The following is a 25,426-nucleotide window of genomic DNA, read 5'->3' as shown; positions in this document are numbered from 1 at the left end:
CGGCCGCGTTTTTTTTTTTGGAATACCGCCTTGGAGTTTGAGCTAATTGCCCTCTAAAAGGAATTTAGTGCGTCTGAGAGGAGATCTCATTGGGGATCTTATTGTTGACATGCTTCGCACCGACAGCCTCCAATCCATCGCAAATGACCTCCACTCATGGTGTACGTCACACCGAAACTAGAGTCTGGGAGGACCGTCATTTGACAAGGCATAAACCGGACTGTAAGCAAGTATGGCCAGAGACGCCGGTCCTCTGAGCCTGACGCCCTGTCTGCAGGGCAGCCGCGAGGGGGCGGAGCCCTGCTGGGGTTCGTCTTCCATCGTTCCCCCTGTGTTCCCTCCTCTTCTACTCCCTCATATCCTGCACATCAGCAGCGAGCAATCTGCCCGGCATAGAATATGACTATGGCATCAGCCCCAAGTTCGTTTGCACCCCGATTCGCCGGAGGCAGACCCCAGCTGCTATTCCCCACCCAATGTGCCCCACGGACCCAGCAGTAACGGCCACAGTAACGGCCACAGTAACGGCCACAGTAACGGCCACAACGGCAGCAGCCGGCGAGGCATGATGTCCGACGAAGCCAAAACCACCATCTTGCACCTCCGCGAGAGCCTTGTGAGGCAGAAGGAGACCATCCTGGACCAGAGGGAGACGATCCGGGAGCTGACCGCCAAGCTCACCTTGTGCGAGGGTTTCGGCGGTCACCATAGCAATCGGTCACCACGACAACCACCACGACAGCCACCACGACGACCACCACGGGCACCACGGCCCCGCCGGCCACCACCCGCCGTCGTCTTCGCACCACGGGCCTTCGTCGTACCACGACAGCGATCACCACTACTCGCACAACGGCCACCGGCCCGACCCGCACCACAGGAAGGGCGTGTCCTACAGCAAGCACAGCTCCTTCTCCCCGGAGCAGACCGGGAAAACGCTGCAGACGCTGAAGGAGAGGCTGGAGAACCTGCAGGTGAGTTTAAAAAAAAAAGTACCATAGTGTGCAGTTTTCATAGTTTTCAACCCCACAGCAGAGTTACAGATAGAGGCTGGAGAACCTGCAGGTGAGCAGAAAGAAGTATCGGAATTAGTTAAGTGCAGTAAACTATAATAAAGTCTTAATTTGACTTGGTACCATTGGTGCAGGTAACACTGAAGCAGAAACATATTGACATCTTACTGTACATACTGACACACATGGTAGAGGAGAGTGGGGTGCTTTTTGTGCTATTATGGGAGTAAGTATACCCCGGTGGCTCTACTGCAATTCTCCAATAAAGCAGAAATGCCCCAAAAAATAATATAAAAACAAATAAAACTGCTATGGTTGTTGGGCATTCATTTCTGGAACTAATACTGTTTTTGAAGTGCAAACAATCAAAAAATGTGGTCTGACCCAAGGGGCGGTGGAACATTTTACCCCACAAACAACATTTTGAGAAACCTGCTTCACACAGCAACTCAAGCCCAAAGTCCTTTATGAATTCATATTGTACTTTATGAATCCTTAAACTAATATATAATAAAGCCTCAAATGCATCTACTTCCATTTAGATACAATAACCAAGACATTTTTACCATGATGAAGTGCGTGAGCTTTTTTTACTTTTTATCACTTTCTTCATGTATTTTCCTCCATCACAGATTCAGAGAAATGAATTATTCTTCCTAAATCTGCGATCACATGATTAAATTTGTTTATGGTTGCCTAGATACAAGGGGCGGCTCATCTTGCCCTCTCTTCCCCTACAAGGACAAGAGGACAACTCTTATATTCTCTTAGTATTGAGCATATTCTATGTACTCTTAATTATTACATTGTCACTGTTGGGTGAAAACTTCAAGAAGTATGAAAAGCAACCACATTTTTTGCTTTTTTTTTTGCTTTGCCTTGTTTTTTTTTTTGCATATTTCAGTTTATCCAAAGGTGTTTTGAAAGGTTTTATAAGCCCAAGGATGGTAAAATTATCTCAACCCATAGAGGAACATGTTATCCTTCAATTGAAGTGAAAAAATAAAAATCACCAAAATTGGAGTCACAAGGTTTCAGGTGTCAGCAGCAATATTCTAAGTATTATAGTATTCTATAATTATTTTATAAATACAATAAATACACTTTTCATTCTGACAGTGGAGAGTTATGAGTGATGTTTCTGCCCTTTCTAATGTTTAGTAATCAAATCGTTCATGTGTCCCTCAGGAACTGTTTCCTCTTGGTGTGAATTAAATTTGCACTCTAATACCTTCAAGAGCTTTTCAAAAAGATGTTATTTATATAAAAACATGATGGAGCAAGTGAGGCACAACACTCTCTCATTTCAAAAAATATTAATGTGGTTATAATTAAAACCCGCGATGTTTCAGGTGAAAAAGGCTAAACATTTGGTAAGAGCTTCCGGAGGAGGACGTGCGTTTTCTGCACCACGCAAACTTTTAATTTTAAAATGCTGAGTCATGCGTCTGTTGTCTGACCAAAAGGTTGCCCAGGCTAAAAGGAGGTGGAAGCCTATCAGAGGTTTGACTTACAGTAAATGGGGTCGTTTCTTGCGTCATTTAGGGTCACAAGCTCAGCCACCACATCAGCTACCCATGATGCCCACGCAAACACACACACACACACACACACACACACACACACACACACACACACACACACACACACACACACATCAAAAGTTCTAAGAAGTTTCGGTGGTAACACTTTACAATAAGGTACATTAATTAAGGGTTAGTTAATGCTTAATAAGCATTAACTAACCCTTAAATTAACAGTTAACTAATGTGTCTGGTAATAATTTACTAATGGTGTTCATGTTAACTAAGGTATTAATTTATACATTATTTAATAGTTTATAAAGATGACTTAAATAACGTATAAATTAATACCTTAGTTAACATGAACATCATTAGTAAATTATTACCAGACACATTAGTTAACTGTTAATTAAGGGTTAGTTAATGCTTAACTAACCCTTAATTAATGTACCTTTACTGTAAAGTGTTACTGTTTCGGCATGCTATGCTACCCATAGCATACTGTATACTTTGTTGATTATGTTGCCATATTACAGGCCAATGTTATGTTTTTAATAAATATGTACTGTATTAGACGGAAATGCTTTATTCTGCTTTAATAAAATAGATGAAGAAATAGATGAATGAATGCAAAAAGCTGATTTTGATATTTTTCTGTAGAAGTTCAGTTTTCCCGTAATAAAAACACACAGACATTTTAAATGTATTTATTTGTTTACACTAATTCAAATGTTGAAGGTGATACATCACATGCTCTCTCTCTTTCTCTCTCTCTCTCACACACACACATAAACAACCACCCTACCCCCAGCCACCCTCACAGACTCATTAATACACACACACACACACACACACACACACACACACACACACACACAGGGCTAATATCACGGCTGTTTGCCTGTTGTCCTGGAGCCATGGCAGCTAATGTTCTCTCTGAGTTGTTCCGGCTCTCGCTCTCTCTCCCGCTGCCAGTGGATATCAGTGGCCAAGCCCCGAGCCCGAACGGGAAGCTGCTCTAAGTTGATTAGCCCTGACCCCTGACCCCAAACAACCCCTGTATCCAACCATCACATGGAGGGAGATGACAGCATAGGATGGAGGAGGGGGAGGAGAAGGAGGAAAGCCCAAGCTGTGAGAGCTACGTTGTGGAATATTTGATCACAGGATCAGGGTGTTGTTATTTATGGATTTAATGTTCATTCGACCTGGTTAATCCTGTGGAGATCAAGGATCTCTTTCCCCAAGAGAAACCAGGCCAAGACAGCAGCAGCACATTCAGCTACAGGCAGAATAATAATGAGAGAAAGGGAAGAAGGAGGAGACATTGTTGTGTTAAAAACTAAAGAACTTTGTCTTTATTTTACATTGGCAATCTGAAAAGTTACACCTGTCCGATGTGTTTCAGCTTGAATGAGCCTTCTTCAGGGTTTGGTCAGTTTTAACTTTTAACTCTTTAATTGTGCTCCCAAATCTTTTCTAATTTGTAGACATTGTATGTTTTAAATGTTTTAAATTAGCATTTCCTAAACTATGGGTCAGGACCTAAAATGAGCTATATACCTGGTTCAGGTGGGTCAAGACAGTAATAAATATGTTTTCATGATGCCACCCGATGCCCTGTGAAAGCCTCAGTTGCAGCGCAGGTGGTTTCTCAGGCTCCGCTCAGGGAAAGTGTTGCCAAAAATCCCCTTCGATCTCCCTGGAAGGTGTGAGACAAAACAGAAGCGGAGCCGGGATTTACCTCCGTCACTCCCTCCTCTAACAGGATGTCTACGCCACAAGCCCCTGGCCGCACGCCGCGGGGCGCTGGCCACCCTCACCTCCAATTAGCTTCATCCTCCCTGACGAGGCTATTAATCCTGCTGTGCGCTGGCAGGGAACAAAGCCGGATTTGCCGGTGAGGAAGACGAGGATGAGGAAAGGAGAGGAAGGAGGGTGGCAGGAAGGGAGGGGCTGCCGCCCATCCCCATCCACTGCAACTCACTCTACTTAACATGGCATAACTGAACTGCACCGTACATTTATTCCTCCATTCCTTCACTCCATTTCACTGAATTTACTGTACAGTGTGGTTGACACTGGATTAAATAAACAGCACAATTATGGGATTCTTTTATGGTAAAAATCATAATAAACCTACAGCAAACTGTGTTTTTACTGTTTAGTAGCACTTTTCTAAATGGTACCAAATAAAGACAAATGATACAAATGATAAAATAATAGGAAATAAACGTGTGTGTGTGTGTGTGTGTGTGTGCGTGTGTGTGTGTGTGTGTGTGTGTGTGTGTCTCCAGGCCAGGAACTCCTCCAGCTCCTACTCCAGCTCCCTGAGGGATCTCCTCCAGAGGAAGATCAACGCTCTGGAGGAGCAGCTGCACAACCACCACCGAGGTCACCATGACTACGGTCACCACGACGACCACAACGATCACCACGACGATCACCACGACGACCACCATGACGACCACCGTGGCAACGGCCACCATGACGATCACCACGATGACCATCACGGCAACGGCCACCATGACGATCATCACGACGACCACCATGGTACTGGTCACCATGACGACCACCATGACGACCACCACGACGACCACCATGACGACCACCATGACGACCACCACGACAGCAATCACAATAACCACTACAACAGCCGATACAACCATCGCAGAAGTCACAATAATCACTATTACGACCATCACTACGATCGCCACTACGACAGGCATCACGGCCGGAGTTACGGTCACTATGGCAACCATCACAGCAACCGCCACGACGATCACCACGACGACCACCACGACGACCACCACGGCCCTGGCCACCACGACGATCACCATGACGATCGTCACCACGGCCCCGGCTACCACGATGACCACCATGACGATCACCACGACGACCGCCACGGCAACGGTCACCACGGCAACGACCATCACCCGCCGCGGCTGCCTGTCAGCAGCAAACAGACGACTGCGCGCGGCTCCGGCCACAGCAAGCTGGACACAGTGCTCACACACCTGCACCACAGGAACACTGACCCTGGTACACACACACACACACACACACACACACACACACACACACACACACACACACACACACACACACACAGTTCATCTCCTCTCCCAACAAAAGCGTCATTGATAGAGAGGTGGATGGAATAGAATAGATGGAATAGATTAGCTAGCATTTTCTGCTTGTTGAGAAAGTTATGGTCTGACTTACACAGAATTTGGAAGTCAGTGAGATGCGTTACTGATTAAATTTACATTTGCATTTAAATTACATTTGAGTGAATTTATGTAATGACATTTATGTCTGGATCTTCCTAAATCCTAGTCATGACCTTTGAGCTTTAAAACACACAAAAAGAAATTACACACACACACACACACACACAGAAACATTGTCATTTCTCTGCAATTTTTTAGCTTTCTGTGATCCAACTAAGATTAAATTTTGTCATTTTGATTTAGTGTTTTTATCAGCCCCTTGTTTTTTAGCAGACCTGCACAATCAGTATTTTCCCTTTCCCCCTTCTCTGTTGAATCATTTTTATATGTACTCTGCAAATTAATAAACTCTGAACTCGTATCTCAGCAGGAAACAACAAGAAGCCAAAGAGCCCCGAAGCTTTCCAGATCGACTTCCCCATGAGGACCAACTACATGTACGCCAAGATGAAGCAGCCGGTCGTGAACGAGGTCTTTGCCCTGACCATCTGCCTGTGGCTGAAGGGAGGTTCGGGTCCCGGCCTCGGCACCCCCTTCTCCTACTCTGTCCCGGGACAGGCGAACGAACTGGTGCTCATCGAATGGGGCAACAACCCCATGGAGCTGCTGATCAACGACAAGGTAAAAACAATGGAGTATAATAAAGTTTCGTAGATTCGTGGTTCCCCCCAGAAACCTCTAGAAAGCTCCTACAGAAAAAACTGCTATCTGCTATTGGCTGGTCTTTGGTGCCAGGTGACGTCACCACCTGTTGTAGAGAATTTTGAGATATAAAGTCAGAATTCTGAGAAATAAAGTAAATTGCGGGAAAAAATTGTTGTGGCGGGAATGGGCTTCCATATAATACAGTGTTTCTTTGTAAGTAATCCACATATTTATAATAAAACCCAGCAAACATTTTGACGTTGAATAGATAGAACAGCCTGCACCACATTGTTTTGTGAAATTACCTAAATATCTTTCGGATATCAGTTCAAATCAGATTCCAAAGTTGTTTTCGTCTTATGATATTGTTAAAATCTTGATCGCTGTTCATCAAATCCATGCTGGAAACAGCCGCCCAATCTGAATTCACAATTCTAATAGTGAATCCTATTTTAGTTCTAGTTTATTTGCACAGTGATAAAACAGAAGGAAAGTCACAACATGGTGGCAAAAGACACAGAATGCCATGCAAATTACTAATTTGCACAGATGACATAACAAATAAAAGAAAATCCTAATATATTTTGGCAGGTTGGAGACAGTGTTTACTCTCTATTGGTAGAGGAAACACTGGTAGAGGTCTTGGGATCCTCAATTCTACAAGGTTCTTATGGACGAATTCATACCAGCAATCTTCCAGTCACAAACTTCCTTCTGTAACCTTCAAGGTCGTCTGTCCTCAGCTAACACTGTAGTTGTCACACATCCATGGCCCAGAGTGTTTCTATCTAGCAGCAGTAAGGTGAGATAGTCACAGCTCAGACTCTCAGCCGGTTTTTGTCAAGCTGTTGGTTATTGTTCAGTTCTGGCTTCATTGTTGTAGCATCAGTATATTCTCACTGTTGTCTCATATATTCTGCTTAAAGCTGCACTAGGCAACATTTTTATATAACACCTGAACAATCTTGAATGTCCTCAGAAGAAGGGTTGCATCTCTATTTAACAATTTGTTCTACATGCGATAGCTCCCGAGTTGCTTTCTATCAACATATTTTTTTTTCCACCTCTGAGCTGCTTTTGATGTGCAATTTATCTAACTGCATAATTTTATCTAATTATTTTGTCCTGCACAATTCCTAAAAAGTTTAATTTGGTCTTGTTTACTGCATCATCTCGGCCTCACATCACAACATGACTTAGGGCTTTTCTGTTTGTGTGTGTGTGTGTGTGTGTGTCCACAGTACCTTGAGTAAGTCAGAGCAAATTTTAGCCGACTAATTAGTTTATTTGATTTTATCTTGATGGATAGTTTTTTAATAACTGAAGAGTTCTTTTCCAACAAAGCTGAATATATTAATCTGAAAAGTTGATCATTCAATATCTCTAAATATAGCTAATCTATTCTGTAAATGTGTTATCATTTTGTCAACCAAAGATTTCAGTTACCCACTATCATTAAAAAGTACCATAATTTGTTGAACTTTAACTCATTTTCTAAGACTAGGTTTCACTTTATTAAAATATTGGATATCTCATTTTGATTGAAACTTTATGATTTAAGGAGACATTACCCTGCACACAGATTTTTGACAGTCTAATTAATCAATTATTCTATTTATCTATCAGTTAACAATGATCTCTTGTTCTCTGAAATGCTGGTACCAATTCCCTAAACGAAAGATTGACGTTCACCTTTTTCTCCTGCCTTTATCGACACAGTACAGCACAGTAGGCTACTGTGCGCAGTGAGATGAACAAACAAATTAACCAAGCAATTAATCAGATTATCTTAATTGATTATCTTAATTGTATAAGTCACATTGCCAGGAGGGATAAACTGTCATGTCCGTTGAGTCACCTAGTTGGCATCATCAAATTGATTGATGACACATTTAAACAAGCTTCATAATGGAGTTCACTCTCTTGGGGCTCATGATGAAGAAGAAAGTAGAGATTCTAATTTTTTTACTAATCTACTTTCCCTGCAGCAGTGAGCAAAGCTGTTTAAAGCTATCATCCAATAGAGACTTGTCACGGAAAGCTGTCACCAGTGGTCACAAGGCCACGCCATGACGCTGGGGAAAGAAGAGACTGAAGCGTCATCGCCTCTTCCTCCCTGACAAAAACAAATGAACTGCCTCATTTCTGTGTGGCGGTTGGCTGTTCATATTATAGGCTACTAAAAACGGATCAGGGAGGAAGAGTCCTTTTACTTTTGTTGTCTCTCCTCCAACCTGGTGACTTGTCCCAAGTAACCGCAGGTCAAGCCTCAATTATCCCATTATCCAATCACAGGCTCATTCTCTTAACTGATGCATATAGCCTGTTACTAATCTCAACATCAATAATTCCAAAGTGAGATATCCACTATTTGAAAACACTGGCACTACTCAAACAAAACAAAAGCTAGCATGAGAGCAAAATGCATTTTGCTCTCACAATAGAGGCTTTGGTTGTGTCACAAAAAATCCTAGCAACCATGACTGAGGTTATCATGGAGGTCGAGTGGAGAATTAGCTGTGCACAGATAACTGTGCAAGATAAAGAGAGATACCTTAAACAGATGTGAATCCAATCTGTAATGTTTTCAGTAAAAGTGAAAGGTGGATTTGTTTCCAACTGTAGGTTACAGGTCGGTTAACCTGAACAAACTGTTAGTTAGCTAGTAGGCTAATTTAGAAAAGCAACCAATGTTAAGATATGACTATCCACTTCTAATGCTAGCTTGTAGATATGTTAGCTAGTGCATAAATCAGATGTGTTAACAACAAGACAGTGATGGTTAGCTGACCAGATACTATGTTAGCTAGCTAACCTAGCTCTCTCAAGGTGACATTATCTAAATACAAAATTGCTCAGATGTATCAGTTATGAAATGATCAGTCTCCAGTCAAGAACAGCACAGAAATTATCCATGTGTATTGAATTCTGTTGATAAGGCCAAGTTGGACATTTAGAAACGCAGTCAGCTATTCATAGCCATTGTTGACCAAGAGCTGAGGATCTCCAATATGGCCGCCAGAGGGCAGCATCACCTGAAAGCCTTCTATAGATGTGTTTTTTAGGCTAAAATCAACTGTTTTCAAAGTTTTCACTGATGGATTTCAAGTAGCAAGCTTTCTCCAAAATGGATATGTAGCAGAACCAAACCCTTCATTTGCTCAAACTGATTTCCTTATCCTAATCTTTCATGTCTGTCTGTCTCTGTCTACCTGTCTGTCTCTCCACCTGCGTGTCAAGGCGGTGACGTTGCCCATGACCCTGACAGATGGGAAGTGGCACCATGTGTGCGTGACGTGGTCGACGCGTGACGGCCTCTGGGAGGCCTACCAGGACGGGGTGAAGAAGGGCTCCGGACAAAACCTGTCTGCCTGGCATCCCATCAAGCCAGGCGGGATCTTCATCATGGGACAGGAGCAGGTAGGAGCTGTGTTTTTGTCTCTTACATAATTCCTCTATAGATTCAATCCATAATACAATTTCAATCTTGACCCTAACTCTCCTCCCCGCTCCTCAGGACACGCTGGGAGGCCGTTTCGACGCCACTCAGTCCTTCATGGGAGAGATGGCGGATCTCCAGTTCTGGTCCAGAGTGCTGACGCCCAACGAGATCTACAGCCAGGCGAGCTGCGGCGGCCACCTCACCGGAGACATCATGTCCTGGTCGGAGGACACGGTGGAGCTCCACGGCGGGCTTGCCAAGTACCCCTTCGACCCCTGCCACTAAAGGACTGCAACCGGACTCCCAACACCCGCTGCTATATGGACCACAGTTCCCGTCTTTGCCTCTCTAATCGATTACACCCCCATTTCAAAATTGATGGAGAGCGGAAAATGATGGGGGAATACTTTATTTCATTGCTAGTGCTGGTTGTTCGTCATACTGGTCTACGGTTTTGAGAGCAAGACCCTCAGCAAGAAGGTCAGCGCTCAGCAACAACAACGGACAGGAAGAGCAAGGAGCCATTTTGCTTTTGACATTTTGTTTTTGCCATTCCTTTCCTGTCTTCTCTGCCTTCTCCCTCACTTCCTCGCTCTACCTTGGCGGGCTCTTAAGAGCGCTTGGCTTTGGATTTACCGGTTGTGTGGTCATGACCGTCGCTGCTCTGAGGGATCCAACACACATAATAGGATTCCCTTCCCTCAAAATGGGTCCAGCGGGTGATCTCTGGCATTAGCGAGGTGGCACTAGCTTGTTTTGCTTGGTATGTGAGCAACACAAACATTACGGGAGGTGAAACGGTGGCTAAAAGGCACGAGATAGCTTACTCTGATGCAAACCAAGCTAGCGGAGACGTTACAGACTAGTGTGTGGACTAGCAGAACTCACCTGAGACGTGAATGGCAAGAGTTCAAGCACATTGCTTGATCGACACTTGAATGTCTCCTTATTTGTGTATGGAGATTAAAGATTGTTGTTGTTGTAGGACTTTTTCACAAGGCCTGTAAGCACAGAATCAGCACTACCTTTTCAACTCTACCTTGCACATTGAGATTTAAACAGCCTGTTTTCTACTGGCATATCATGCAAAAAAATTCTACACCGAGTGTTTTGTAGGAAGCAAACAGAGGAGTTTGCTTCTGTGTTGTTGAGAAACTTTACTTTCAGAAGAATATGCATGGTATTTTGTCATAGTCTATGCAGGATTGAGGATGGGGTTTTAATTTTTTCGTCTGTCAATCTGCTTTCTCCTTTCAAAAGGCAAACAGCCGTTACATAAGATCAGCACAATGTCAGACATGACAACGTCACGGCCATGAGCCAGCTGACCGCATAAATACAGGTTAACCGCCCCTCAACGTGTTGCCGCGGTAATGCTGATGTCTCCTGGGCAACCGGTGGCTTACAGCGGGATTTACCTGTCGAGAACTGATCTGATCCTGCCTATTTCTGTGCTTGCACCGGCCGACTGGCCGCACCACATGGCAGTGACAGACACACACACACACACACACACACACACACACACATGTATTCGCACATGCTCGGAGGAGATGAGGAGGTGAAAAGAGTAATGCTGGTGGTCTTTGTTGATGTCATGCTAACTGTATGTAGCTGCACTTTCAAGTTTTTATAATAAAAGAGGTTCCTTTTCTTTTTGTACATGTAAAACTATGACTATATCAGATAACCTATTTTTAATTGAAAGGCACAGATTTATTACGGTATGTCTTGCATTGTAAATAAAGTAAATGAGTTGAAAATGTGCGATGAATCCCCTGCAGAGCTCTTCCTCCTCCCAGTCTTTACCCCTCGTTTGTTTGTAAAGCACATTGGGAGTAAATTGTTGTAATGTTTGTTTACTGTGTTCCTGTTCCCCTGAGTTAAACTCGGACTCCGTCTTCCTGCTTTGAACTCTCTCTACTGATAGTAAAAAAAAAAGGGGTATCTGTTGTTGCCATGGTGATAGAATAGCTCTCTCGGCCGGACACGCCCCCCGGCCGCGCAAACCAGACCGCATGGTCTCGACAGCATCGCGCTACGACTGTAAATATCTGCGAGTAGTGGTTTGTTTTCGTAACCTGACTGTAATGCCAAGACGAGCAGCACCTTGAAACCATGCTCCTGTTCTCCTCTCATGATAGTGGGCCAAATGTGCGTGACTTCTCACAAACATTTTTTTTCTTATTTTTCTTCTTCTGTCTTTGTTACATAGACACCGGTTGCACATGCTACTACAATGGAACTGAGTAGTTTGTAAGCTGAACGTTGGCCATGGTGGCAAATACGTAAGACATGTAAAAATCATAAACACAACTTCACAATATACATCGTTAACATAAAAGACTTCGCTTATTCTCGCCTTTGGTGTAAATTTGAACCTTTATATAAACAGAAGTTCAATAGGTCATTTTCTTTATTTTTTTGTTTGTTTATTCTTGTGTCTTGGGCTGTAAATATATGTAAGTTATGTGTGTGTTACAGTGTGTTTGGTCAACAGTCCCTCCCCTGTGTGTAAGCCAAAACTATAAACTCAATCGTAAAACTTGAAAGAGGAAGAAAATGCACTATAAAAGCTGTTACATATTTGTAAATAAGTCAAGATTTTCAATAAAAGTATTGCATATTTTATGAATTCAAACTGGACTGCAAACTCATTCCTTTGCACACTGTATGATGCGCAACAACTGCACACAATGTAGTAAGTTATGAATGGTTTGATTTTTAAATGCAGTGATACGCAGTGAGACTCTAGAGGGCGCTCTTTACTGTGATGAAGGGTCAGCAGCACTCAAGTCACACAAGTCACAGTAAAGATCTTCCTCACTGGTTACCAACTGACTGAACTGTTCTTTTCAAAGCAATATACAAAACAGGTTTTATTCTGGAGAATGTACATACAAAGCAAGCAAGAAAGATCAATAACTAGTTCCCTGATTGGTTTGCAACTAATATAACTCATTATTGGAATTATAAGCATGGCTGGAATGCATCTTGACCCATTGTATTATTATTAATAGTAGTTTTAAACTGATATATTGGGTCATAATTGACCTTTTATTAAAAGTTGGATATCAGCCAGTCAAGTGTCCACCTCAGAAATTGTGGATATGATGCCCTTTGCTTGATTAAATATCTACTGTACTGTATAATTGATCAACACAACACTGGTTGTCTATGGGAAGCCCTTAACCTGGATTGATTGTCATGTGACATTTTGATCAGATTCCACACATTTATCCTGGGTTTCAGTGGAGAGTTTTAGTGTCCCATGATTGTCTAAATGCTGTTTCAGAGGCTTTTCCACCCTGACAAGAATACAATTCTGAGGGAAACGCTGAATTTATGTATTTTTTTGGGCATGAAAATGGTCAAATTTAATGATATTGAATGTTGGCTCAAAGTATCGGCTATCATCAGCTTCAATCCAAAAATATTGGTATGGGTTTTTGTATTAGAAATGTGAGCATTTGATCCCCTGTAGATCTGAATCAGTTCCATGTATAGTAATTTTCAAAAGTACATACGTACATGCTCATAGACACAAAAATGCATGTTCACAAGTTCGTACCTATTCACTCACATACACACAAAGATGGATAAATACACATACATGCAGACTACAAAGACACACAAGCACACAAAGAAGCAAGTACACACACACACACACACACACACACACACTGTGCACACTCGCCAAACACAGCAGCAGCAGACAGAGCAGTTTACACAAGCCTTATTAGTGTTCAGAGCATGAAAATGGGTATTGGATATGATTATGGATTATTAGGCCGGTGTCTGTTTTCATAGGATGCTGGCTGGCGAGGTGAAAGCACAGGTAAATACATCAAAACAATCCCCTCCTGTTTGTTATGTAAGTCGGTGAGGGGCTTAGAGGCAGGAGGTTAATATTGTGGTTTACTGTATTTTAGCTGCTTATAGTCCTCAGGTGTCCGAGCAACACAAGACCAAGACACGTGCAGAAACACGTTGAGGTATCCAGTCGGTGGCGTAGTCAAGGCTGTGAAAATATATTAACAGTATGCAGATACAGATACTAACTAACTGCTGTTGAGAATGACAGGATGGCCTGGTTACAGTATATTTGCCTGTACATTTTAGGTATTTAGCTGAAAATCCTATCTATGTTTACTTTAGTGTTACACAACCAGTCAAAAGTTTGGACACACCTGATTGAATGTTCTATGTTTTTCATTCTCTTAAAGCCATTCTGATCTAAAGGCTTCTGCTTAAATGCTTGAAATTTTGTTTCTTAGACAAATAGTGAAGTTGATCCTATGTATGAATTTCTCTCCAAAGCCTTTGCCTTTCCATCAAGGCAAAGGGCGGCTACTTTAAAGAATCTAAAATATAAGATAGTTTTGATTTGTTTAACACTTTTTTTGGTCACTGCAGAATTCAATTTGTGTTATTTCATAGTTTTGGTGTCTTTACTATTATTCTAAAATGTGGAAAATAGTAAAAATAAAGACAAATGTGGTGTGTCCAAACATTTGACCGGCAGTGTAGATACTCTCATCTCAGTGCCATTTCTATGATGGCTACTGGTTATCAGACACAGGCCTACTTTGCATACGGCTGCAGAGGAGCCATAATTTCAATATTCATATGAGATATATAACTCGGTCTAACCAGAGGCACACCGGACAGTTCTCTTGTGTTTGTTGAGGGACACTTTAGGAATTTAAATACACTCTTTGTGCCTCCTCGGGCGTTTTCAGGCCTGTTAGATGAAAACATGGCCGTGAATAATGGATCAGCTATTCTGGAATGTAAGCAACAGCAAACATCCACAGAGAAAGGTAATTCTACATGGGAATAATATGTTTTGGCTATAGGTATCACTTTTAATTTTTAATTTGTAGTGATAATGTGATAACGTGTTACCAGTGGTGGAAAGTAACTAATTTACTCAAGTACTGTACTTAAGTACAATTTTGAGGTACTTGTACTTTACTTGAGTATTTCCATTTTATGCTACTTTGTACTTATACTCCACTACATTTTAGAGGGAAATATTGTACTTTTTACTCCATTACATTTATTTCACAGCTATAGTTACTAGTTACTTTTCAGATCAATATTTTATATTTAAAACATTTGATCATCTTTATAAAATAACTATAAAATAGCATTGTTATAGATTAGACTGCCCAAAAGTATAGCTAAATTGTTAAGATTAGCTTCATGTTGACAACTTTAAAATGCTGCTTACATGTACATGTATGTCAATAAATCAGTATTAATATTCCAATAATTTATGAAAAATATAACTCTCTAAATGGGGACAGTTTGCATAATGAGTACGTTTACTTTGATACTCTAAGTACATTTTGCTGCCAATACTTATGTACTTTTACTTAAGTAAGATTTTGAATGCAGGACTTTTACTTGTAATGGAGTATCTTTACATTGTTGTATTGCTACTTTTACTTTACTAAGTAAAAGATCTCAGTACTTCTTCCACCGCTGTGTGTTACAGTGTGCTCCTCTGTTGGTCCCTCAGACTGGTGGTACTCTCACTACAGGCAGCTGGCTCATTACCTCGGCCTGCTCTGCTTTCTGCTGACCATCGCCGCTCTGTTCCAGACTCTCTGCTGTGAGTAGCCTACTTGATGTCAGTTTGGCCGTTTCTCAGCAGGTTGGAGTTGTAGCTGTTGAAATATTTCTCAGAGTTAGAGCTGCTCTGGAGGCAGAAATAATCCTGTTGGTTGAGCTAACATCAGGGTATCCAGTTCCAGACAGCATATGACCAAAAAAATCACAATCATATCCCAATATATTTCATCCTGTACTGTTTTCGCTGAAGTTTCCCATAAATTAACAATCCTCCATCTGTCTTTTTTAAAGTTTAATATCGCTTTTACCTTAACTTGTAATTGATTTTCTTCCAGTCCCTGCAAATGGATGATAGTGCACCTATTTGTGAGATTCAAAATTCGTATCCAATTCCGGACACTTACTTTTGTCCGTGTCGGTGTATTCATATACTCAATATTAACCCTTTATTAACCATTCCTGTACCTTCACAATGTTACAGATACTTGTAAGAAGTGCAGGCTATGTACTCAAAGCTCTTATTTTTCCATTTATCAGCCAATACCGATTCTCCACATGAACTAACTGTCGCCCAAAGTGGGACTTAAGGCTTCCCGCTTCTTGTTCGTGACTAAGTTTGTAACTTAGTGTTTTGTATGCTTAAATGTGTATAGATATTTATGAAATTTGATACCTAGCTCCTGAAATGTGTATGAATTTACGTCACTTAGCTTTTGGTTGGGAACTCCGCATAAAAACGCCGGTAAACACCGGAAATTACACAAGTGACTGAGTGGCCAGAATTGGATACAATTCCGTTAAACCTCAAAGGGATTTAGCAACTTTGTTTTTTAAAAGCGAGTAACGACAATTCCAACTTTTCTCTGTTAGACTGAATCCCAAAAAGGCAAAGGGTAAGAGAGGGGGTAGCTAATGTTGTGAAGTCTAGCGCTCTGCTACTAACTGAAAAAGTTATCTAGGACAGTTCAAAGTTCAAACTAGCTGTACTAGCCTATAGCTATCTACTGTAGGTAAGCTAGTTAGCTAGCAGCTGACCTTCCAACGGATGTGAAAAAAGTAGTTATTTTGCGTATATATATTTTTATTTAGCCTATATTTTGGCCAGAGTTCCTTTTTGCGATTAATTGCATCATATTTACATTAACAAGTCTACAGAAGGTCATAAACACACTACATATGTACAGAAAGTGTCCTGACTTGTATCTGTGTATTGCAAAAAACACTATACACCTTATCAATAAATATGTAAATGAGATACAGTAGTCATGTGGCTGCAACTGTGCAGCCAGTAAAAAATGAGACTCCTACAATTAATATACTATACTTAACATTTGAGGATTTTTTTCTGAAATTCATCAGTCAATACTGGTGATACAGATGATTCTATCCGTAAAATCACAACTACTTCCCAAGCAAAGAGCTTAAGACTATCTGGGATTTTGGGGATCTAAAGAGAAGGCCAACAATCTGTCACTTGAAGGTGTTAAATACAAAGGAACTATTATTCCTTGCATAATTTAGAAAAAATAACAATGGTTTGTACAGAAAGCGGGTCTTGTGGAGGAATATTTTGAAAGCTGAGATATTTAAATGCTGAAATTCAAAACGGCCGTGAATAGAGGGTGGCTTTTGCCTTTCTAATGTTAAATAATAAACCATAACACACTGCTGTCATGTTGTCAGACTGCTAGGCGTCAGTTTGTTCAGATGGTGGAAAATCTCATTCTGGACTGAATGTGTTCATTTGAAGGCTTAGTGAGAAATCTCTCTCTGTTTCTTATTGAAGCCTCTGAATGGCCTCATCTCTTTTTTTTTTTTTTTACCTCTATCTCTCTGCTTTGTTTTCTCCCCCACACATCCCTTATTATCCTGTATCCATGGTAACGGGTGTTGGGACAACGTGTGTGTGTCTGTCTGTCTCTCTGTGTGACTGACTTTGTGTTTGTGTGTGTTTGTGTGTGTGCATATATGCTTTTCTGTCTTTCTGCCTGTCTGTCTTACCTTGTGTGTGTGTGTGTGTGTGTGTGTGTGTGTGTGTGTGTGTGTGTGTGTGTGTGTGCCACAGTGGCACAGATCACCCTGGTCTTCCGCTCACAGTCGACGCTGCAGGAAGCCAGACTGAAGGACCTGACACACAAACTGGACAAGCTGAACCAGTCCCACCGCCTCCTGTTCTCCCAGTATCCGGCCCTCAACCAGTACTGCCCACTCACCAACGCCACCACCAATGGTGAGTGTGTGTGTGTGTGTGTGTGTGTGTGTGTGTGTGTATATGTGTGTGAGTGAGTGTGTGTGCAGAGAAACCCATAGAAACCATGGTATGATTGCAAGTGTGTGTGTGTGTGTGTGTGTGTGTGTGTGTTTTGTCTGCTTGCGTGTAACTCCATAATAGCTTTAACAATCCAATAATATTGATTAGGGTTAGACTGATCTATCAGGCCAATATTGGCCTTTTATTAAATATCAGATATCAGCCAGTTCATGTCATCCACAGCTACAGAAAAACTGCAAATTCAATTTTTTTTAACTCATTTGTTCATTTCATTTTAATAATGTTTTTTGTAAAGTAATTATGTATTCTTCAAAGGCCTAATGTATCCCAAAGAGCTGCTGACACTAAAAGAATTTCATGAGTCTGGTTTCAGTGGAGAGTTTTAGTGTCCCATGATGCTCTGAATGCTGTTTCAGAGGCTTCAGAAGAAAATATACCAGACAGAAACACTGAATCCTAGTAATTTTTCGGCATGAAACTGGTCAAATTGAAAGATACAGAATAGTGAGTGTCAGTGAATTCATCTCTAAAAATATTGGTATCAGTCTGGGCACTATTGGTTGAACCCTCACCATATAAGTGTGTGTGCATGCATAATGAGACTCTCTTGATTTCTGAATTATAGTGAAGTCAAGTCAAGTCTCCAAGTTTACTTGTATGTCCCGTAATCCGTAATTGGTTATTATGCCCCACATGAGTGGAATAGCCTGCAGAACGTGCTAAAATTGAAAAGCTTGATTCCATTTGATCGTTTTAAACGTCTTCTGTATGATACTATGCAATCTGAATGTACATGTGCCCTATGAGCTGATGTCTGTCATCTTATTTGTCAGTTGTAACTTGTGTCTTATGTGTGCATTAAGTTGTTTTAAGCTGTGTGTAGTTATATGCTATGTGTTCTTATAATCAGGGCGTCATTGAAAAAGAGAGCTTGATCTCAACTGGCCCTCCCTGAATAAATAAAGGTGAAATGAAAAAAAAAAAAAAATGAAATGAAAATCAATCACAGTTACAGTCTCAAATGGCTTCATAACACTCTTATTATGAAACAAGACATGAAAAATTAAATGATAAATGAAAACAAAAACAACACCGCCAACCTTAGACCCTCAATGAGAACAAGGAATAAAAAGTCTTAGCGTATTATTGATGAGTATTTAACAAACCTACCAAGCAGATAATATGTTCAACTGCTGCAAAAAGTACATTTATCTGCAGTATATACAGTATGTAGACAGCACTATCTTGTGGCTGTATTGGAGTAACTGCTACTGGGATGTTCAGTGTAATGATACCAGAGGTGGGGACTCGAGTCACATGACTTGGACTCGAGTCACAATTGTATTTGCTTGAGACTTGACTGGACTTGGGTTCTGGTGACTTGGGACTCGACTCTGAATTGTACTTTGATGACTTGAAAAGGTTTCTAAAGTCTTGACTTGAGATCTTGTGTTTGTGTAAATGACTTAGATTGAAAGTGATGAGATTTGTTCCAGCAGACGACTGAATTTAAATTCTGTTTTCTGAATTTGTATGGAATGATTTAATTTATTGAAGTTGAAACTGATTATAGAAATCAAACTCATGATGCTCTTACCAAGTTTTTATCCTATTAAAACCATATTGCATTGAAAAGTCCTAGATATTTAGTTTTCTTTAAGATATTAAATTTATACTGGACTCTTGATTTGTTCTGACTTGACTTGCTGTTCTACATTTAGACTTGAGAGTTGACATTAATGACTTGGACTTGACTTGGACTTGACTTGGTAATCTACATTTAGACTTGGGACTTGACTTGATACTTGTGCCTCAAGACTGGAGACTGACTTGGGACTGTGCCAATGCTTTCTGCCATCAATACAATCAGAGTACACAGTATATTACAGTATGGCGGCCATCTTTACTGTAGCAGCCAAGTTCACCATGTTGATTTGAATGAGAATGCCAGTTGTACCCATCTGAACTGTGTGGTTCACATTGTCAGTCTTGAGCTGTTTGTAGTCTATGTGCTTTTGCAAATCACTATGCAAATTAGACAGGAACGGTATTTTGCAAATAGTTCTTGGTGTTTGATTTAATCTGCTCGGAGCGCCAGGTGGGTGGAGTTTACCACATCTGGGCAGTTCAGGGTGAAATGTCTGGGAAGTTATCAGTCACAGAAAATATTAAGCTAATGCTCAAACTGTATGTATTGTACTGTATTGCTTGAGCACTACCCATCTTCTTTCTTTCTTTCTTTCTTTCTTTCTTTCTTTCTTTCTTTCTTTCTTTCTCTTTCTCTGTCTAGTTTGTAAATGTTTTGTTTTGCTTTGCTTTGTTTTGCCTTATTTGCTTAGCTTTTGTTGTTGTTGTTGTTGTTGTTGTTTATGTGTTTGTTTGTTTGGTGGTTTCTGTATTTTATCATTTGGGGGGCTTTGGCTTTGACTTGAAGGTTGAATGTATGAGACTGGCTGCATGTCACTCTTTCTTTCTTTCTTTCTTTCTTTCTCTTTCTCTTTCCTTTACAAATGAAAAGAAAGCGCGTGACTTGTGTGTGACATGTGAAGAAGAAAATTCTCACGAAAGCACAAAAAAGTCCTGAACCTGTTGCCATGGTGATTCTCGAGGTGTTTCCTGGTCCTGAGCCAGGCGGATGACAGGCCATGGAGCCACTATAGCAGTTCAACAGAAACCCCATGGAATGATTCACTTTTCAAAAAAACTGGGTGAACTCAAATGTTTATTCTAACAAAACGACACAGATAAAAAGCCCCGACATTTCAGCAGGATGTTTTCATAGGGGATTTCACCGGGGGCAAAAAGGTCTCATGCATGCAAAGTCAGCCGTTATTCACAGTCCTGCAGAGTTTTGTTCCTGAATGCATCGTTCACACACAGAGAACACTAACCAGCCCATTATAAGAGGATGCTTCTCAGTAATAGCTCTACTAATCTGACTCTAAGCACTAGAAAGGCCGACGAGTCATCGGCTGAAGAGCAGAAATGTAATTATAACCACTATTTTCTCCCATGAAATCTGGTCTGTACAGAAAGTGGGTCTGTAGTCACCGTTTCAACGTTCACATTCAAACACAGCTGAGTTTTGACCCCGGTTTGACCTTTCTGGTGTGAAAACATCATCTGGCACTCGAGGCGGATTAAAACAGACTCCGAGGATGATTTGTTTGGTCTGTCTTCCTCTCTGTTTTTCGGGTCCAGAGCGAGAGTGCCGGCCGTGCCTCGCCAACTGGACGTCCCGGGGCGAGAGCTGCTACCTGTTCAGCCGGGACCGGGCCGACTGGATCAGCAGCCAGTACCACTGCATGGCAGCAGGGGGCGCACTGGTGAGGGTCAACTCAGAGGAGGAGCAGGTACACACACAGCTCTCTCTCTTCTCTCTCTCTTTCTCTCTCTCTCTTCTCTCTCTCTTTCTCTCTCTCTCTCGCTCTCTCTCACACACTCTCTCTCTCTTTCCCTCTCTTTCTCTCTCTCCCCTCCTCTCTCTCTTTCTCTCTCTCTCGCTCTCTCGTTCTCTCTCTCTTTCTCTTTCTCTCTATCTCTTTCTCTCTCTCCTCTCTCTCTCTCTCTTCCTTTCTCTCTCTCTCTATCTTTCTCTCATTCTCTCTCTCTCTTTCTTTCTCTCGTTCTCTTTCTCTCTCTCCCTCCTCTCTCTTTCTCTTTCTCTCTCTCCCTCTTTCTCTCGTTATCTCTCTTTCTCTTTCTCTCTCTCTCTCTTTCTCTCGTTCTCTCTCTCTTTCTCTTTTTCTTTCTCTCCCTCCTCTCTCTCTTTCTTTCTCTCTCTCTCTCTATCTTTCTCTCTCTCTCCCTCCTCTCTCTCTTTCTCTTTCTTTCTCTCTCTCTCTTTCCCTCTCTCTCTATCTTTCTCTCGTTCTCTCTCTCTCACTCTCTCTCTTTCTCTTTATCTCTCTCTCTCTGCAAAAACTGACAGACTTGTTAATTATTTTGTATTCAGACTTATCAAGCTTATTTTAGTTTTTTTACTGCACTGGCAGATCATTTTACCAGTTTCAACAAATTAGATTTTTTCTTTCAGGAGAATGTAACTTGTTTCAGGACATTTGCTTGGTAAAAGTGAAATTGTCGTGTAGAAAATTTCTTGTTTCAAGACTTTCTTCATTGTTTTATGATGATTTCTTTTCCTCTTTGAAAGCCTCTTCATGCCCTTGGGTTTCTTGCTGACACAGCCGGCTCTATTTGTGTTTGTGTTACATGGAAATTCATTGATGATATACATCTTTGCAGTTGTAAACATTTGAGATGCTCTCCGATGAAATATCAGCTGCTTGGTCACACGTTTGTGCACGCACGCACACACACACACACACACACACAGTGAATCTGATGCTGTCCCTCTCACTGTTAAGAATAGATTTAAGAGCTGGATGAAACATGGAGACGTCTGCAGGAACAGTCTCTGCCTCAGGTCGCCTCAGGCTGGATTTACACTTTATTTTCCTCCTACTATACATGTGACTCAGTCTGGATCACTGATCGCTCTCTGAGCACGGAGGGAAATGGGTCCAGTTGAAGAGTTTTGTTCCAAACCATTTGAAAAAACATGACTCCTGCTCAAATCACAAATTACATTACTTTATGAACGTAATTTAAGTCCTTGCTGGAAAAAATAATGACATTTTTATGGACTGGATCCTTTACATTTTAGAGATACTGAATGATTAACTTTGTGGCAATCTCAGAACCCATCGTCTATCGGTCTGACCACGATTAGACTCTGGGGGCGACGGCCAATATTTCGGGGTTTCCGGTGTAGCCAGACATTGTTTACAGTCCGATTAGCAACTTGAGACGCGAGAATGGAGTTGGAGTTGAGAGACGACGTCTACGACCGGATTGTTTCACAAGTTTTTTAGGTCCAGACGACATTTCGGCTAAACTCTATAAACAGATATCTGCATATGAGACGTCGTCTCTCAACTCCGACTCCATTCTCGCGTCTCAAGTTGCTAATCGGACTGTAAACAATGACCAGCGCACGGAAGAGGAAGTCTTGGCCCAGATGTCCGCTGGCTACACCGGAAACCCCGAAATATTGGCCGTCTCCCCCAGAGTCTAATCGTTATCAGACCGATAGATGATGGGTTCTGAGATTGTCTGTATTGTAGGTAGAGAGATAACAATGAAACTCAAAACAGTCATTCTTCTGCATTCTCTAATTGTGCTAACTTCTTATAAATGAAATAATGCTGAAGTTTAACAATTCATCAGTCTGCTGGGGACCCCCTGGAACCCCCTCAAGGACCCCTGGTGGTCCCCGGCCCACACGTTGAGAACCACTGCTCTAAACCACAGCGGTATCCTCCTTTAACCCTTCGGTGTGATCTGTGTTTTCCTTTAGATCTTCCTGTGGAATCAGGCCAAGACTCTGAGCCATGGAGATTCCTACTGGGTCGGCCTGAGGAGCAGCGGTGCAGACGGGGGCTGGCAGTGGAGCGACGGATCCCCGCTGGACCAGGGGCCACAGTAAGACATGAAGGGGGGTGAAACAGGGAAACCAGGGGCAGTTGAGGTGACAAACCAAGGCAAGGCAAGGCAGCTTTATTTGTATAGCACATTTCATACACTGGGGCAATTCAAAGTGCTTTACAGAGTAATACAAATACAGTAAAGGTAAAAGATTTACAATTAAAAAGTGCAAAAGTAGCCTACAGACAAGAGATACAAAAGATAAAAGACTTCAAAAGTAAACTAGTGCAGTTCAAATCAAGTGACATAGAAAGATAAAAGAACACAACAAATACTCCTACTTTTAGATGCTCATTGTGAGTGAACCCATATGTTTTTCTTGAATTTTCTTTTCCCCTGTCCTTCCTGATTCTACTCTTAATCTGATATTTACGTCAGACGAGAATCATAGATTCTCCTCTTGGTCAAAAACCTCACCATCCACAGATGGATGAGAATCATACATCTGTGACCTCCATCTGTACTCCTGTAGGCCTGTAGGAGTTGGATTACATGTGCTGTTAGGACACATCAGTACAGAAGATACGAGATGCATATGGACCCTGGGTGAAGTGATTGTTTTGTGGGGAAAAAACTATAAGAGAGGCATGTAAATTAAATCTGCAACCGATGTTTCACCTACTATTTTACTCATGGCACAAATATAATAATAAACTTGAAAATAAATAAATCAAAAAGTTTACAGAGCGCTTTCAAGGAAGGCACAGAAACAAGAATAGTAAAATATATAAAGATTAGATAAAAAAAAAAAAATAAGAAGCACAAGCAAAAGAAAACACATTAAAAGAAGAATGAATAAATATGTCAAATAAAATTGCAAAAACAATTGCATAAAAGCAAGTGTTTACAGTAAGCAAAGTTTAAAGTTTTAAGAAGAGGTGAAGTCTGTCAGGTGGGTTGATCCTGGGAGCCCTGATGGTAAAAACACAGTCACAGTCCAGGTTCCAACACCGGAAACTTATTTTAGAAACATATTATCTCAGGACAGAACCTCACCTTAACATCTGCCAGGTGTGTTTCATTTAGGGAAAACCCCTTTGTGTTGATGATTGGTGATTTGAGGACTGAAGGTCACCACCAGTGGGCAGTGGTAGATATTATTCTGGCTGGTTGCACCCAGCGGTGGAAGAAGTACTCAGACCTTGTACTTAAATAAAAGTAACAATACCACAGTGTAGAAATACTCTGTTACAAGTGAAAGTCCTGCATTCAAATTTTTACTTAAGTACAAGTACTAAAGTATTAGCATCAAAATATACTTAAAGTACCAAAAGTAAAAGTACTCATTATGCAGAATGGCCCATTTGGATTATAATTATTGATGTGTATCACTTTAATGTTGCAGCTGGTAAAGTGAAGCTGATTTTAATGACTTTATTTACTGCTGGGTAGTTTGTAAATTTCCCCCTGGGGATCAGTAAAGTAAACTTGATCTATAATAATACATCATAATTTATTTGTTGATTATATTTTGTATTATTAATCTGAATATGCAAGGTAACTAGTAACTTAAGTTATCAAATAAATGTAGTGGAGTAAAAAGTACAATATTTCCCTCTGAATTGTAGTGGAGTAGAAGTATAAAGTAGCAGAAAATGGAAATACTCAAGTAAAGTACAAGTACCCCAAAATTGTACTTAAGTACAGTACTTGAGTAAATGTACTTCGTTACTTTCCACCACTGGTTAAACCAAACATCATAAGTTTACTTTAGGTTTTATTTTTCCTAAATTTAGGGAAATTGGCTGAGAACGTTGCAACAAACATCTCAGACTGATTCCTTAGGTAAGAAAAACTACAAAGCACATTTTATACACTAAATGTGAAAAAAGAATTGTTATAGATTAATTGAAAATGAAATAATCGTTAGTTGCAGCCCTACCTGCAATGTTTACATTAATGGGAGGGAGAGGGAGAGCGCTGCTGCTGTAAATGTATTACGTGTTTTTATATGTGTGACTCCAGGAAGACTGGTTGTTGCCTTGGTAACAGTGAGTCCGTGTTTTCCTTCATCTGTCCAGGTTTTGGGAGAGTGAGCCAGATAAAGGAGACAGCAGGGAGCTTTGTGCCCGAATTTCTCCAGGAGAAAACTACAGAACGGACTGGGTCAACTCCAGATGCTCCAACCACCTGAGGAGGATCTGTGAGAGGAGACAAGCAAGTCTGCAGTGAGGAGGAGAGGAGAGGAGGAGGAGAGGAGAGGAGAGGAGAGGAGAGGAGAGGAGAGGAGG

At 41.3% G+C, this 25,426-nt stretch overlaps 1 protein-coding gene and 1 pseudogene across 1 annotated transcript; both read left to right on the top strand.

Moving 5' to 3' along the window:
• The first annotated feature begins 232 nt into the window (after positions 1-232).
• LOC139650115 (uncharacterized) lies at positions 233-10,141 on the top strand (annotated as a pseudogene).
• A 4,410-nt stretch (positions 10,142-14,551) lies between these two features.
• LOC139650114 (C-type lectin domain family 4 member E-like) lies at positions 14,552-25,367 on the top strand. The gene is made up of 6 exons (XM_071526670.1): positions 14,552-14,679; positions 15,384-15,476; positions 17,502-17,666; positions 20,910-21,061; positions 23,068-23,192; positions 25,217-25,367. Exons 1-6 carry the CDS (start codon positions 14,616-14,618, stop codon positions 25,365-25,367), a joined length of 750 nt encoding a protein of 249 aa, XP_071382771.1. The 5' UTR covers positions 14,552-14,615.
• Positions 25,368-25,426: the final 59 nt, after the last annotated feature.

The sequence above is a fragment of the Centroberyx affinis genome, unplaced genomic scaffold (genome assembly GCF_046629955.1).
Source record: "Centroberyx affinis isolate AG114_WGS23_722 - 3 ecotype Tasmania unplaced genomic scaffold, CSIRO-AGI_Caff_v1 ptg001440l_1, whole genome shotgun sequence".
Taxonomy (NCBI): domain Eukaryota; kingdom Metazoa; phylum Chordata; class Actinopteri; order Beryciformes; family Berycidae; genus Centroberyx; species Centroberyx affinis.
Note: the sequence above shows the minus strand (reverse complement) of the source record. Positions and strands in the feature narration are given on the sequence as shown.